The 16,559-nt window shown below is 48.4% G+C and overlaps 1 protein-coding gene across 2 annotated transcripts in view; it reads right to left on the reverse strand.

The window, feature by feature from the left end:
* Positions 1-16,559, reverse strand: part of CEP250 (centrosomal protein 250) — a 36,245-nt gene that overhangs the window by 3,761 nt on the left and 15,925 nt on the right. For both annotated transcript variants that reach the window (XM_080925008.1, XM_080925009.1), the window contains 12 exons: positions 14,641-14,808; positions 14,116-14,250; positions 12,386-12,508; positions 10,612-10,745; positions 8,684-8,822; positions 7,724-8,066; positions 6,753-6,874; positions 5,312-5,432; positions 4,201-4,322; positions 1,007-3,610; positions 362-475; positions 58-207 (listed from right to left, as the gene is read on the reverse strand). In XM_080925008.1, the coding sequence (XP_080781134.1) occupies positions 58-207; positions 362-475; positions 1,007-3,610; positions 4,201-4,322; positions 5,312-5,432; positions 6,753-6,874; positions 7,724-8,066; positions 8,684-8,822; positions 10,612-10,745; positions 12,386-12,508; positions 14,116-14,250; positions 14,641-14,808 (4,275 nt within the window). The remainder of the gene's footprint in view (positions 1-57; positions 208-361; positions 476-1,006; positions 3,611-4,200; positions 4,323-5,311; positions 5,433-6,752; positions 6,875-7,723; positions 8,067-8,683; positions 8,823-10,611; positions 10,746-12,385; positions 12,509-14,115; positions 14,251-14,640; positions 14,809-16,559) is intronic.

Below are 16,559 nucleotides of genomic sequence, written 5' to 3' on the forward strand. Positions count from 1 at the left end.
CAGCAGGAGTGGAGACACAGGCCCAGTGGCCCCAGGGAGACTGCAGAGGTTACCGACCTGCTCCAAGGCCGTCCGCAGCTGTGCGTTGTGGTACTGCAGCTTGCTCCGGTCAACTTCCAGCTCTGCCACCGCCTGCTGCAAGCGTTCGAGCCTCTGTCTCAACCGTTCCTTCTCCTCCACTCCAGGACTAGGCTCAGCCTCTACTGCCTGCAGGGGAGAGACCCACAGTGCTCATCTGGGCAGTCTACAGGCAGGGAGAAGAGCTGGAGGGACCAATCTGGCTGTTTGGGTTCAGAGACACACTCCCAAAGGACAGGAAGTGGTTGACAGGGCTCCTCCTATGCCACAGGGCCCCTCTCACCTCTCCAGGCTGTACACTCTGACCAGCTCTGGGCTCTGGGTCTGCTCTGTTGGTTGAGTGTGGGCCACGTGACTGCTGCTCTTCCAGAGCCTGTCTGCTGAGTACCAGCTCCTCCTAAGGTACAGTACAAAAGTCACACTCTGCTAAACCATGTCCAAAGTTGTCTCATCCTCTACCCTCTGCAGAACGAGCCACGCTCAAGAAGGGAGACAGATCTGCAAGTGTGTGTTGTGTATGTGTTATGTGCTGTGTGTGCGCGCGCGTGTGTCTGTGTGGTGTATTTGTACATGTTTTATGTGTGTGCCTGTGTGTATGCATGTATATGTATGTGTTTTTTGTTTGTATGCTGTGTATTTATGTATGTGCTGTGTGATGTGTGTGGTGTGTCACAGGCTCACAGGGAAAGGACAAACCACGTGGTGTAATCAGAGCCCTCGTCAGCCTGTCAGAGCTAACCCAACCAGATGTCTGACTCTGGGTAAGTTCAGGTCTCTGGCTGACTAGAGTTGCTCATCCTCTTGGCTAGCTGAGGTACAGCACTCACTGTCTCAGTTTTCTCGCTCCCTGAGGTACCACAGGCAGGCAGCCCTTGAGCTTGGCTAATGGCACTGTTCCCTGCTCTCTCTCACCCTCATGGTGACTCACCTGCAGTCTCTGTTGCTCTGATTCCCGCTCCAGGACAGAGGCTTGTAGGAACATGGCTATCTCCTTCAGACTGCTGATGCTGGTCTTGCTTTGGGCCAGGGACACAGCCAAGTCCTGAGCCTTTTCTCTCCATTCAATCTCCCTGGCCTCTGTTTGCCTTAGTGCGTTCTGCAGGCGCTCCAACTCCTGCTGGGCTGGGAATGGTTGTAGAGATGGTGGATTCTCGGCTGGGAAGGATCTGTGGCCTGGGGAAGAGGCCTCCTGATTCTGCCTTTGCTGGGCCTCCCTCAGCATCAGAATCTCTTCTTCTTTTTGGGCTACAGTCAGTTGTAGCTCCTTTAAGCTCTTAAGAAGCCCCCTTGTTTTCTCTTCTCTGTCTTGCTCCAGACTTTGCTTCTCTTGGATTGCATTTTCTTGACTTCTCTGGGCCACAGCCTTCTCTAGTAGCTGCCTCTGCTCATCCTGCTGCCTCAGCTCTTCCTCCTTCTGGCAAAGTTCCTGCTGGAGGTGCTGCACAACCTCCTGGTGTTGGAGAGCCTGGGCCTGGATCTCGCCTTCTCGAATCCCCAGGGCCTCCTCCAGCTGCCGGGCACGGGCCTGGCAGGTGTCCAGTGTTGCCTGCAAGGTGGCAGTGCTGGCCTCCAGGGTACAGCTCAATTCAGCCTGCTCAAGGAGACTCTGCTCTTTCTCCTGCAGGGCAGCTTGGGCTTTGCTGAGGGCCTCCCGAAGAGCCTCTGCCTGGCCAAATGCAGCCTCCTCCTGTTGGTGGGAATACTGGTTTTCTGCTCGCAGAGCCTCTAGCTCTTGTTCTTGTTCTTTGAGTGCGGCCTGGGCCTGCAGCCAGCTGTCCTGCAGGGTCCTGGCTTCTGCCTCATGTTCCTGGGCCTGTTCAGCACATCGTTGCTGAAGGGCCAGCACAGCCTTCTCATGCTCCCGAGACTCAGCTCTTAGGTCTCCCAACACCTCCTCCAGGGCCCGTACCTGTCGTTCCTCCACTACTAGTTCCTCCTGGAGCCTTTGAACCTGCTCCTTGTGTTCTTCCAGCTCCCCCTGACGCTCCTTCAGTGTCACGTGGGCCTGCTCCAGAGCAGCCTGCAGAGCACTTGTCTTTTGCTTCATGCTTTCCTCCTGGCCCCGGGTCTGCTGCTGTTCTTGCCGGAGGGCCTCTAGTTCATGGTCCCTCTGGGCCAGAGCTCTCTGGGCCTCCTCCAGCTGACCCTGAAGTACCTGCTCTCTCAGCTCTCCTTGTTCCTTGGCTTCCTGGAGGTGCTGCTGCAAGGTTGCTGTCTCTTGCTCTCGATGGGTCAGGAGCAGGCTAGTCTCACCCACCTTCCTGTGCAGACCCTGGAGCTGCTGTTCCAGTTGGCCCATGTGCCCCTGAAGTTCCTGGATGCGCTCCTGCTGGCATTCTACCTCCTTCTCCTTATCACGCAGGATCAGCTTCAAATGCTCCAGGCTCCCTCGCTGGGTTTTACTCGGGCTCTTTCCATCGTCTGCCCGCTCGTGCATCAGCTGCCGTTGAGAGGCCAGGTCCTGGCCGCGTTCTCTCAGGGAATGCTTGATCTGTTCTAGGTCCTCTTCTAAGATCTTGGTCTGCAGCGTTCTCTGATCTTCCAGAACCTGAATCCTTTCCTTCTGCAGCATCAGTTCCTGGCCTTTCCTCTCCAGGTCCTGAGTCAGTTGCTCTTTCTGCTTTTGCAGCTCCTCAATCTGCTGGCGTTGAGATGTCACCTCCTGGTCCCTCTCCTGCAGCTCTTTTGCCAGACGGGTGCTGTGGTCCTCCAGCTCATGGAGCTGACTGCTCTGTGCCTGCAGCTCCTGGCTTCTTTCTTCTAGATCCAGTGTGAGGTGGGTTAGAGCCACTCTCTGCATTTCCCTCTGGCCCTCCAGCTCTGTAATCACCTTCTGTTGGCCCTTTACTTGGTGGTGGCTTTCCTCCAGTTCCAGGGCCAGGCGTTCCAGTGTCCCCAGTTGCTTTTTCAGATCCTGAATCTGTCCCCTTTGGGACTCAATCACTTGAGCCTTCTGCTCGAGGTCCAGAAGCTGATGTTCCAAAACACTCCTCTGGGCCTCCCGATCGCTCTCCAGTTCTCTGATCTGGTCCCGCTGCACACTCAGTTTCTGCTCTCGCTCTTGGACAGCCAAGGGAAGGTGCTCTAAGACGGACCGGCACTGCTCCAGCTCCTGAATCTGTTCTTGTTGCAGGTCTACCTCCCGGCTACGCTTCTTCAGGTCCAGGGAGAGCAGCTCCAGAGCAGCCTTCTGCATTTCCCGCTGCTTCTCCAGTTCCTGTACCTCAGCCTGCAATGTCTCCACCTCCCGTTCTCTGTTAGACAGGGTTTGTGCCAGCAGGGCTAGATTCTCCTGCAAAGCTTTCCCTTGAGCCACCTTCAGCTCACCCTGCTCTTGCAAAGCCTGGGCTCTTTCCCGTTCACTCTCTATCTCCTCATTTTTCAGTTTAAGTGCAGAGCGAGCTGTTCGCAGGTCTTCTTCCAGGATACCAGCTGCACTTGCCTGAGCCCGGGCTTCTGCAACACGTGCTTGCAGATGTTCAACCTGGGCTGACAGCTTCTCCTTGGATGCTTGAAGCAACTCTCGTTCATTCTGCAAACAAGAGGCAAAACACCTTAAGACAGGATTATTTCCTTTTTTATGGGAGTAGGGACAGAGTTTCTCTGTGTAGCCCTGGCTGTCCTAGAACTTGCTCTGTAGACCAGGCTGGCTCCAAACTCATAGATCTGCCTGCCTCTGCCTCCCCAGTGCTGGGATTAAAGGCGTGTGCACCACTGCCAAACAAGACTATTTTCTTGATACTGTCACTCTAACTCTGGCCTCTTCTATGGCACCAGCAGCGACCAGGCCTTAACAAGGATTGAAGAAATGATGTATTCCAATTAAGGTGATCCTATAAAAGAGCGTCCCTACCACCTTCCGAAGCTCCTCTGTGTCCAGAGTTAGATAGCCCGGTGCAAGAAAGCATTCTAGATCCTGATCTTGCAGACCAAGGAAGGACCAAGTCTCAACCAATTCAGAAAAAAATAGAGAAGGTTCAAAATGATCTTAATACCAGACATGTTGGAGATCCAGAGGCACTGTGAGGCTTGCTGAAGGAAACTGACATGTGAGCACAGACCAAGGTGGGCCTGCCTCTAAGCAGTTCTCCCAAGGTGCCCTTCCCTAGATCAGCACTTTACCTGAGCTTCCATTTTTTGCAGCTCCGCCTGCCGTAGACGACTCTGTAAGGATACTGTGGTCTCTTGCAAGTCCCTTAGCTCAGACTCCAGGGAGTTCTGTTTCCCTTCCCACTTGGATTTCTCTTTAAAAAGAACAGGTGTTGGAGTCAGGTGCATGGTGACAAGTGGAAGAACGTGGGCGCAGGCAGAGGCAGATGGGGGATAGGGTTAGCATCAAAGGGGAGTAAGGCCAGGAGAGCTACCATCTCTACTTCACACCAGCCTGCTAATCACCCTAACACTTCCTCATCTTGCTCACTCCAAGCTCCACACATCAGTTCTCCAGATGACAGTTGGCCGACAACAGGCCATTCTAGCTTCAAATTAAGATTGTGGGAAGTTCCCAGAAACCCTCAAGCCTGAAGGTGCCCAGAACCAGCTATTTGTAAGGCTCTCAGGGAACCCTCGAATGACTAAAAAAGGCTCAAAGTCACCCAGGTTGACCTCTTTCCTTCTGCAATAGAACTCCTCTCCTTTCCAGTGGCCACCACTCCTCCAAGCCCCACTCCCACCAGAAGCACGTGACAGCAGGTTCTTCCTCATTCCCTTCCCTTCACTCTGCGCTCAAAGGCTAACTTAGAGGGTAAATGGGAGATGATGAAAACCATGGAGAATGGCAAAAGAGACACAAGTCTATATTCTGATAGTTCTGGACACCGGTTGCCAGGATTTTGTGCTTTAACAAAAAAGAAAATAAATAAAGCCTCCTGTCTAGGCTGGTGAGTTGGCTCAAGAGGGGAAAAGGTCTGGCTACCACAGCGGGATCCCTGGGGAACCTGGGTAGTGGAAGCAGAAACTGATTTCAACAAATTGCCCTCTGACCTTTATGTGTGCTAGGGCACACATGTGTACACAGATACATATATACTCTCTAATAAAAAGTTAAATAAATAAATGTGCAATTTTAGAGATGCAGAGACTAACAGCAGCCCAGGCAGCAACTTCTTTCAGTTTACCATGACGACCACAGGAGCTGAAGGAATGTGGTAAAGAGTTCAAGAGGCTCCATCCTTTCTGGGTGCCTTATCCAGTCCCCCATTCCTATTATCACCTGCCCACCTGAGCACCTCACCTTCGCGGCTCTGTGAGAGCTGTCTCTGCAGGTCCTGCAGCTCTGAGTAGACCTGGCTCTTCTGGGCCTCCATGTCGGTAAGGCGCTGCACCAGCTTCTGGACCTGGTCCCTTAGGTCATCCTGGGGAAGAGAAGGTGGGGCTGAGCTCCTCTTCTTTGTGCAGTTGTCCTACAGGAGCTCAACCTCTGTCCCTACTCTGTAGTCTTTGACGTTATGATGACTCTAAACCAGCGGCTCTTATCCTTCCTGGTGCTGTGACCCTTTCCTCACTCAGAAATTATTTGTTACTTTATAATTGTAATTTTGTTTCTGTTCTGAGTTGTGATGCAAATGTGTGTGCTTTCCAATGTTCTCAGGCAGCCCCTGTGGAAGGGTCACTGGACACCTAAAGGCACGGAGACCCACAGGCTGAGAACCAGTCCTCTAAACTCTCACACATGCAGTTCCCTGAGGGGAGGTGAGCCTGATGGGCACTGGGAAGTCCTGTGGGCCTCTTGTGTAGCCCAGGCTGGCCTTAAACTGGCTACAAAAGTAGGCTGGTCTTGAACTCCTGATCATCATCTTGCCTCTACATTCTAAGCACGGGCATGACAGACACTCAAGGTCCCATACCTGATTATCTGCCCAAATCTTTCAATTTTGGAATGGGGATGGACATGGTCTCAGTAAACTTAGGCTAGTCTCAAAGTCTCAATTCTCCTGCCTCAGCCTCCTGAGCGCTGTGACCACACGTGGATAATTACTTTTGAAATAACTGATCAGTATCCTATTACAGAGCACAGTCCTTCCCTCCCAAAAGCCTACTTCACAGTTTATCCCGGTTGCCTCTTCTCCTGACACTCCCGCCCAGTTCCAACCGTGCTCTGTGTTGAACCAGTGACTTTTCAGTCCCACTGGCAGAGTGCGCTTTGGGCTCCAGCTTGGAAGGGCTTCTTGAAGGCAGGTTGGGTCTTCATGCTTTTGTATCACCAGCTCTGAGTGGCAGCTGCACAGGCAGCTCTGTCCTGACAGGTGCATGGTGAGGTGGAGTTAGTGCTGTCTTAGGCCTAGAATGTTCTTATAAACAGTGATTCCATGTTCCCCAGTTTACTTGACTTTTCTCAGAAGATCTGATACTAAGAATACATTCTTGGATAAGAGGAAATGACACAAAACCTACATGTTGTGTTGAAGGGTTCACAGTTCACAGGGCAACTTCAAGACTCCCACTCACAGCAACAGGGGTGTGTGTGGTGGTGGAGGAGGAAGGAGATGCATTATCTGTCCTACGTCCCAGGTGAAAACAGGGCCCAGGAAATCCAAATGCCCCGTTAAGTCTTCAGGACAGTAAGTGACAGAGGTGCAATGGCGGGCAGAGCTGGGGTGACCGTTCTTTTGCCTATCTTTCTCCGTCACCAGTTTGTCTCAGCTCCACAAGAGGAAGGAGGACAGAGGACATACCCGGGCCTGCTGAGCCTTCCACAAGTCCTGATGAAGCTTCTGGAGAGCCAGTGCCACAGCCTCGGCTGAGAGTGCATTCGAGAGGGGCGCTCTCTTACAGAGTCTCGAGGCTCCATTCTGATCTGAAGAGGAGGAAATTCTTCTCACCTGGCTGCCACAATACGCAGCAGCCATCCCCCCAGACAGGCCTTGGCATGCGGACTAGCTCCCTCTCTCCAAAGAACTCCTGGGGTTCTTCCGCACACTTCCCATTAGATAGTGCAGCCAAAGGAGGCTGTGCTTTCAAGCATAAGTTGCAATTTTTTTTTAATCTTTTTATTTTATTTATTTATGTTTTTGTTCTGAGACAGGGTTTCTCTATGTAGCTCAGGCTGTCCTGAAACTCACTCTATAGACCAGGCTGGCCTCAAACTCAGAGATCCACCTGCCTTTGCCTCCCAAGTGCTGGGATTAAAGGTGTGTGCCATCACTGACGGGCTTTTTTATTTATTTAGTTAGTTTAAAAGACAGGATTTATGTAGCTCAGGCTGGCCTGGACTTTACCATATACTTGAGGAAAACGCTGCACCCTTAAACCTCCTGTCCCATCTCTCACACCAAGCAGGTTCCATCATGCCCAGCAACTCACATGTGTCTCAGATTGGTGGGGCTTAGAATCCTAGTGTCCGGAGTACTGGGGTTATAAGCAGTTACCCCACATTTGGCCTGGCTCTTTATGTTTATAATTTCCTTAGAAAAAGCCCTAAGATAGGACTTTTAACTCTTTCATTTTATAGCCAAGAAGCATCAAGTTCAGAGAAGCTAAGTGACGTACTTGCTGCCAAACAGACCAGGGTTCAAACTCACCTGGAATCAGTTACAGCATCTGTGGCCTTAACCTTGATGCTATTTCACAAGAACTGTAGTACCCTTCTTCCCCCCGAGTTTTAGCCCACAAGATGTTGCTCTCATGCCTCCTCTGGCTTCCTCACCTGGGTCAGGACCCCATAGGGCAGAAGCAGAGTCACCTCCACCCCTCAGCTCAGGCCGACTGTCACACGCAGACCCCAGGGCCTGCTGTAGAACAGAGTGGAGGCTAGCCAGCTGGGCCTGGGCCTGGTTCTCTGGCTGCTGTTCTGCAACCAGTGCCTCTAGCTGGGTCTCAGTGTTGCGCAGCTGCAGCTGCAACTGGGTTGCCTTGGCTTCCTGGGTCCACAGAGACGCCCGCAGTTGCTGCTCTGCAATCCGTGAGGCCTCCAATTCTTCCAGCAACTGTGCTTCCCGGGCCACAAAGTCAGCCTCCTTTTCCTTCACCTCCTGCCTCAACAGTTCCACCTGCCAAAAGGAAGGAGGCTCCCTGAGGAGTGATTCCCTCTCCTCAGTCCTCCCACACCAGACCCCACTTGGCAAGGTAGGAAGAAGTCTGGCAGGCTCAGCTCTGCAGTAGGTAGGACAGGCCCTGCAATGGGCTGTTCTGACGACGGTTCCCAGGCAGACAGATATGCCTGCCCTGGCTGTGAATGAACTACTCTGAAGCTGACACAGAGCTAAGTGTCTAGCTCCTTCTCTCTCATTCCCAACTCTGTCTCTCCAGGTTCGGGTCCAGGTCTCACCATGAGCAAACTGAGTATGGGAGTCCTCTTGCTGGGTACTTTTTGATACCTCCAACTTCTTCCTGCTGCATTTTGCCAACCAGAGAAAGCATATTTGCAAGTGACTGCGTGAGTCAGGTCCACATGGGCACTCTTTGAACTCTGTTCAGGATGTCAGGGTTCCCACAGAGGACATTCTCTGGGTCAGCTTCTCAAGCCCCTGGCTGCCCAGCCCTGGATTCCCGCTACTGCTAGGGATACAGAGGTCTCAACCTATCCCATTCTTTGGACAAACCAATTCATTCAGCCTCTCTAAGTACAGCCCCATCAGAAAGTGGGGCTCAGGGATATTAGGGATACCTGTACACCGAGCTCTCGTTGCCCTTCCTGGGCTTCCTGTATGTCCTGGCGCAAGGAGCTCAGCTCCTGCTGCCGAACAGAGTCAGCTTCTTGTAAAACAAGGAGTCTTTTATCCTTTTCCACCAGTGACAGAGCCAGGCTGAAAACAGAGGTTAGAGAGGCAGGTCATTCTCTCAGGGAGTGCGACAGTATGCTTCACCCAACCAATCTCAGGACTGTATTAAATACACAGTGATGAGAGGGTCACGGTGAAAACATCTATCTACTGAACACCTGCTAAGGGCTCATGGGAATTTCATACAGATGAAGACTCATTTCAGCACAAACTTATTCTTCTCTGATAAATTCCACACACATATATGCACATATTTCTAATCCACTACATCTAAACTTCTAGACCCTTTGAGTCCCCAATTTCCCTCAAAATCGTCTGACTCTGTCCCCTGGCTCTCTGAGAGGCTCCTTCATTAAGTGTAACAGTATGGAAGACATAACCACTTCAGGCTCCACTTCATCTGATCTACATTTGGTCTATCATTAGACAAAATTGAATCTTAGGCCCATGTATCAAGGTCCTTTCTTCTTTTGGTCCCTACTGCTTACCGTGGCTCAGTCTTGCTAACTCTCACTTGGACAGCTACACCAGCTTGACTTGGCTTTAGGACTCAGGTGTCACTATCAAAAAGACATCCCTTCGCGGACTCCTCAGGCACTGAGTGTATATTGCTCCCCATTCTGACTGGGCTTACGCCACCCCAGGTTCTTCAGGACATTACTATCCTTTCTAACATAGCAGAAACTGGATTATGATGATTTCCTTACTTGAAATCCTTGTAGTTTCCTGCTAAATGTAACTCACAAGTTCCTTGCAATGGACTGTAGCAATTAATGCCTGTGCCACACCCTGGGCATCACCACACAAGGCATGCTTCCACCGGCCTCAGGACTTCTAAGCATGGAGTCTACTTCTACTGAACAAAGCTCCGTCCTCTGCATGGGCGGCTCCGTCTCAGCTTTCAGTTCATTTATTTACTGTGTATCGGGGGCACATGGAGGTCAAAGGACAATCTTCAGGATAGATTCTCTCCTTCTATCATGTGGCTCCTGGAGATGAAACTCAGACTGACAGGCTTGGCAGCAAGCATCCTTACCTGATGAACCATATCGCCAACCCTGGCATTCAATTCATTTCTTTCAATCAGTCAATCAGTCAATCAGTCGATCAATCAATCAATCAATCGTTTGTTTTCTTGTTTACTTCAGCCCAATCAATCAATCGATCATTTGTTTTCTTGTTTACTTCAGTCCTGGCTGCCCTGTTTGTTTGTTTCAGTGTTTACCTCTGTGTTTATTTATGTTTATCTATTTATCTATTTAAGGGTTTCTCTGTGTAGCTTTATATTTATTTGTTTGTTTCAGGGTTTCTCTATGTAGACCATGTTACCCTCAGAGATCTGCCTACCTCTACCTCCTGAGTGCTGGGATTAAAGGTGTGTACCACCATGCGCTACTTAGCATTCAGTTTAAATTCTACTTCCTGGGAAAGACTTTCCCTACACTTTCTAAAGGAATCTCTCTCTCTCTCTCTCTCTCTCTCTCTCTCTCTCTCTCACACACACACACACACACACAAACACACACACTCTCGCACACACACAGCACCTTGCTTCATTCCTCCATACCATGTGCAATTTTCTCTAGAAAATATATTCTATTGAAGTGGGGACCACAATGCCATAAGACAATGGTGCACCAATGTCTTCTCTAAATAGTTACTAAGTGACTCAGTTAAAGATTTGAAGCAGAGACCATCACTACTCCAGATGGCTACATGTGTACACAGAACATGCCACAGTGACACATTAGAGAAATGTGGAGACAGAGACACAGTGAGAAGAAAAAGCCACCCCTCTGGCTGTCTAGCCTACCTGGCTTTCTCTTTCTCCAGTTCCTTCTGAATCCGGCTACATTCCTGAGCCTCTTTCACCTTTTCTTCAATCTCTTGTTTCACCAGCCTCTGAGAGTCATTGTGGGTTGCCAGCTGAGATGTTAAATCCTCTACCTGGAAAGTGAAGAGCACGAGGCTGAGACGGCAAAGATGGGCCAAATGGGAAGATACTTCTAGCCTTGGGTTTCCGGCTGCTGTAAGCTGCACCAGTCAGTGGCTGTCTCCACAGCTCGGGAGGTATTCCTAGTCCCTATTTTGTTTTCTTTACCTTTACATGCTTATTCATTTGTTTGTGTACACACTCAAACACATGCTAAGACATGTTTATGGAGGACAATAGATAATTTGTAGGAGTTAGTTCTGACTATGATGTATTTGTGTGAGCATGCGCGCACACACACACACACACACACACACACACACACACATACACACAGACACACACACACACACACAGACACACACACACACATTTTTTTTTTCTTTCTAAGACAGGGTTTCTCTATGTAGCCCTGTCTGTTCTGGAGCTCACTCTGTAGACCAGGCTGTCTTCAGACTCAGATCCACCTGCCTCTGCCTCCCAGGTGCTGGATTAATGATGTACACCACCACTGCCCTGCTACACACCCCATTCTTAACCATCTTGTTTGTCTTCATAGCATGAGAAATGCTACATAAATGCAGACATAAATAAAAATACAACTATCCCAAAAGGCAAAGTGATAGGCAAGACCATAGTGACCATAAACAAATGTGAAGACCTCCTTTTTTTTGCTTGTTTGTTTGTTTAAATAAAAACTCAGAGCATCCTCTGCTATAGGCTATGAGAAGGAAAAGCCATTTGGTAAATATGGATATGAGATATGGTGAGGACAAAAACACCCGAAACTGGCTTGCTTTAGGAAAGTCAGCTTAGGGTCGCTCCAGACAAATGGAAAGCAGTGGTTGCAGTGTTCAGAAACAAACACATCTCCACTGGAAGTCGAAATTTGCAGATGCTCATATAAACGTCATAATGGTTTCTCTGTTCTCTTTATATGGTGAAAGAGTGTATGTGTGTGTGTGTGTGTGTGTGTGTGTGTGTGTAAATACAAATACATGTGCCCAGGTAGGTCAGAGGTTAATGTGTGTCATCCCCATCATTCTCTAACCTACCCCTCTCCTTAAACCCAGAGTTTACTTTCAGCAAGACCAGCTGACCAGTGAGCTCCAAAAGTCCTCCTGTCTCTGTCTCTTCAGCCCTAGTGTCAGCACATGCCATCACACCCAGATTTTCTGTGGGGGCTGTGAATCTCTACTGGGACCCTCACACATGTGTAGCAGGTACTTTATCAGCTGAGCCATCTTCCTAGCCTGTTCTTGTTTTACAGACAGAATCCCACTATGCAACTCAAACTGACTTCAAGCTCAATGGTCCACCTCTTAAGTGCTGAGATTAAACTATATAGTAACTGAAAATAACCTATTCACATTCTCCTATACATTTTAAACCATGTCCATATCCCTTATCAAACCTAATATGATGTAAGCGGTACCTAATGAAATGTGAATGCTATGTAGAATGTGTGGATAAAGAGGGCTAGTAATACAATCCCAGAACTTTCAGAATACACCTTAACTCTGCATTTATTTCTCTGGCCCATCCCTGTCCTCCTGAACTCAAGAAGCAGGACTCAGGTTCCCCTTGTCTGTAGAAGGGAATAGGAAGGCTTGGCTATATAGGGAGGGGCTGTGGAGCAAGTAGAAAAGGGTACCTGCTTCTGCAGATCTATCTTGTCCTTCTGGAAGGCAGCAAGGTCATCCCTGTGCTGATGGACTGCCTCCTTCAGTTCCTGCTGTGCCCCCCGCAGCTGGGCCTGCAGCATGCCTGTGGTCTCCTACAGAGAGAGAAACATGTGAGTACAGAATAGCTCCCACAGGAGCTAGCTCCTGACATCTTTACTGTATAAATAGTTTGTTCCTATTGAGCTGGCAGAAGCTGGGGCAGGAACTAACAATGAATACTCTTTGTCCCTCTATTCTCGGGACAAGCCCAAGAGTTAGTAACTGTCCCTTACCTAGACCAATTAGCGGCTTCCTGAACAGATCCCTTTCCACTTAATTACATACACACACATACTTCCACTGGTCAAGCACTGCATTAACAAGATATCCTGGTCGGGCATGATGAGGCATGCCTATAATCCGAACTCTAGGGTAGCAGAGGCATATGGAAGCTACATAACAGAGAGACCCTGCCTCAAAAAAAAAAAAAAAAAAAAAAAAAAAGATATTCTAGGCTGGTATTGTAATTTAGTAGTTGAACATTTACCTAACATATATAAGGCTCCAGGCTTGATCTCTAGAACTACAAAAAGATAACAATAATAAAAACTATAAAGATGTATATAGAAACACATAAGATCATGTATGCTGGGGATAGAGAAATGGTTGTCAGTTAGCTTTTTGCTCTTGCAGAAGACCCAGGTTCAGTTCCCAGCACCTACATGGTGGCTCAAAACTTCAGTAACTCCAGTTCCAGGGGATCTGACATTCTCCTCTGACCTGTGCAGATACCAGGCATGAACGTGGTATATATACATACATGCAGGCAAAATACTCATACAGGTAACATAAAAGTAAATAAATCTGGGACTGGAGGGATGGCTCAGCGGTTAAGAGCACTGACTGCTCTTTCAGAGGTCCTGAGTTCAATTCCTAAGCAACCACATGGTGGCTCACAACCATCTCTAATGGGATCTGATGCCCTCTTCTGGTGTGTCTGAAGATGGCTTCAGTGTAATCACATACATAAAATAAATCTTAAAAATAAATAAAGAGTGGGAGTAAGAGCATCTTCATAAAAGGAGGGAGAGGAGAAGGAGAAGGAGAGAAGGGGAAAGGGAATAACATCTGAAATGTAAATACACAAAATATCCAATAAAAAAAAGAAATCTTATAAAAAATCATGTGTTTCTCTTATGCTTAAAATACCATTTACCAGTTTTCCACTGCCTCAAAACCGGCCCTGAGCTCATATGGCTAACGAGGGGTCCTTTCGTTCTCTCTTCTGTACTCACCCCAAGTCTACTGTGCTAGAGCCGTGTATCTCCTGTCGCCCTGTATTTTCCAAGCCTGTCTGTCTGTTTCGGGGCCCTATGACAATGAAATCCTGTGACATGCCCTTTAACACTACCCTAAGTGGGTAAGGTGCGTGTTGCCAAGTGTGGTGACCTGAGGTCAATCCAGGGTCCTAGATGGAAGAGCCAACGCCTACAAGTCGAATTCCACATGCATGTCATGCCATGCGCACATGCATACACATGCACACGGAATAAATAAATGGATGCTATTTGAAAGTAATTAAAAACTGCTCCCTTCTTGCACTCAAGAAGCCCCAAGGTTCAGTCCCTAACAATACATAAAAGTAGGTGTATGGTCCACACCTATCCCTCCATTTAGGTGGTGAAAGCAGAAGGATCAGACCCAGGGCCACCTTCCATACCTGCTCCTGTAACTTCTGAATCTTCATGTCCTGCCTCAGTCTTTCCAGCTGTTGACTAGCCTCTGCCAACTCCTTCTGGGTCTGCAGCAGTGTCTCCAGGAGGGATACTCTCTCCTTCTCTGTTTCTAGCTGCATCTGTGGAAGGGCAAGGGCTTCATGGCTCTGGATTATCATGTTCACCCAGGAGGCCATAAGCACATCACATCTACTCCAGGTTCTTCCAACAACAGGATGAGGGGCTGAGGGCAAAGGAAAGTCTCAGACCATTAACTTAGAACCAGGAAGTACAAAGACAGCCACTGGTTCGTAAGCTGACAGGATGTGGCCAATGCTGGCCCTCCCTCAGGAAGTATGACATACTGCCTGTTCGCAGCTAACTGCATGTTATTCTCCTCACAAGCAGCAGGGTGGTAGCTACACTATTCAGGAAGCCCCTCTTGAGCCCTGCTCTTAGGAATGGAAAAGCAAGTGGTAAGAGACTGGGCATTCAGAGATCTCAAGGGTCCAACACTCCATGCTGCTTACTTGGTACAGGATGCTGTCAGCCTGGGTCCGTTCCTCTTCCCTCTGTGCACGGATAGCTTCCGTTTCTGTCTGCTGCTCTCTCAGCTTCATTTCCAGCTCTGTTCTCTCCCTTCCTAGGGTTTCCAGGGTTTTATCCAGCTCCTGTTGCAGCAAGGAGCGCTCTTTCTCCTGATCATGAAGGAAACCTCACTGTTAGAACCAGTGAGTGAGAAGGGGGTGGGGGAGCTTGTCTGGAATTCGAATCTCTTCACTCTCACTGTGACTTAGGTACTGCTCTAAGCCCGGAGAGTCATTTCTGCAGGGAGGTCTAAATCCCTGTCTCCCTAAAATTTTAGAGGTCATTTGAGAGGTTTTTTTTTTTTTTTAAAGATTATTTTTAAAAAATAATGTGGGCTGGAGAGATGGCTCAGAGGTTAAGAGCACTGGCTGCTCTTTCAGAGGTCCTGAGTTCAAATCCCAGTAACTACATGGTGGCTCACAACCATCTGTAATGCCCTTTTCTGGTGTGTCTGAAGACAGCTGCAGTGTACTCATATACATAAAATACATAAATCTCAAAGGAAAAAAAAACATTAAAAAAATAATATCTGAGCTGGGAGTGGTGGCACACCTTTAATCCCACACTTGAGAGCAGAGGCAGGGGGATCTGAATTTGAGGCCAGCCTGGTCTAAAGAATGAGTTCTAAGATAGCCAGGGCTACACAAAAAAACTTAAGACTTTTGACTATTTTGTTTTTGAATATTTATTTTTATTTATGTGTATGTGTGTGCCACATATGTATGTATGGGCACACAGGCCAAAGGAAGGCTATAAAGGCAACTGTGAATCACTTGAGGTGGGTGCTAAGGACCAACTCAGGTCTTCTGAAGAGCAGACTCTCTTACCCACTGATCTCTCTAGCCCCTTGATCATGTTTTACAGTGAGTTTGCCCATTCTTAGAATTATGTGCCTAGATGACAGCAGGTATTTGAAAATACTTGTTGAGTAGTGTCCAGACGGCATTTCCTCTACCAAAATTCAGGCATGACACCTACTGAAAGCCCCAAAGTAAAAGATTATAAGCCTGTTGATTGATAAACTAATGGCCTCAGTTTCCCTAGAAAGAGTGACTGTCATGGTCACACTTAGATCATGGTGGTCCCTTCTCTCTTTCCCTTTCTACACACTCACAGACTACTCTCTTAGAACTTTCTTTAATTAAATCTTTACATGGTCTCACCATGTAATCCTGGGACTCACTAAGTAAATCAGGTTGGCACTGAACTCACAGACATCCACCTGCCTCAGTTTATGAAGTGCTAGAATTAAAAGTGTGCACTGACACTGTGCCCTGTCTCTCCGGTGCCTGTGTCTGACTTATTCAGAGCAACACTGGACAGGAAGCACTTGTCCATGTAAGCACCATAAGACTCATTAGGCGTGTAACTACTGTAGTTCCTCATGCTCCCAAAGGCATAAAAATAAATCTACATGTGTATAAAATAAAGATAAAAACAAGACACTTAATTAAGTAATTGGACGGCAGAAGAAACAGTTATTTTTTTCCCCTCAGACAGTTCCAGTCCTGGCTGTCCTGGAACTTGCTCTGCTCTATAGACTAAACTGGCCTCAAATTCACAGAGACCTGCCTGACTCTGCCTCCCAAGTGCTGGAATTAAAAGACATGTGTTACCATGCCTGGAAGTTTCCTAGCTTTTGGAATAACAGGATTCCTTTGTAACACAGGTAGCCTTGAACTTACAAGCCTCCTGCTTCCCGAATGCTCAGATAACTGTGTTCTGCTGGATGTACTCCTAGGCTCCACACTTAATTCTTCATACACACCAGGCAAGTGCGCTCGCATGTGCACACGAGTGTACACACACACACACACACACACACACACACACACACACACACACTGGATTTTATACCTTG

This window comes from Micromys minutus (genome assembly GCF_963924665.1).
Source record: "Micromys minutus genome assembly, chromosome: 11".
Taxonomy (NCBI): Eukaryota; Metazoa; Chordata; class Mammalia; order Rodentia; family Muridae; genus Micromys; species Micromys minutus.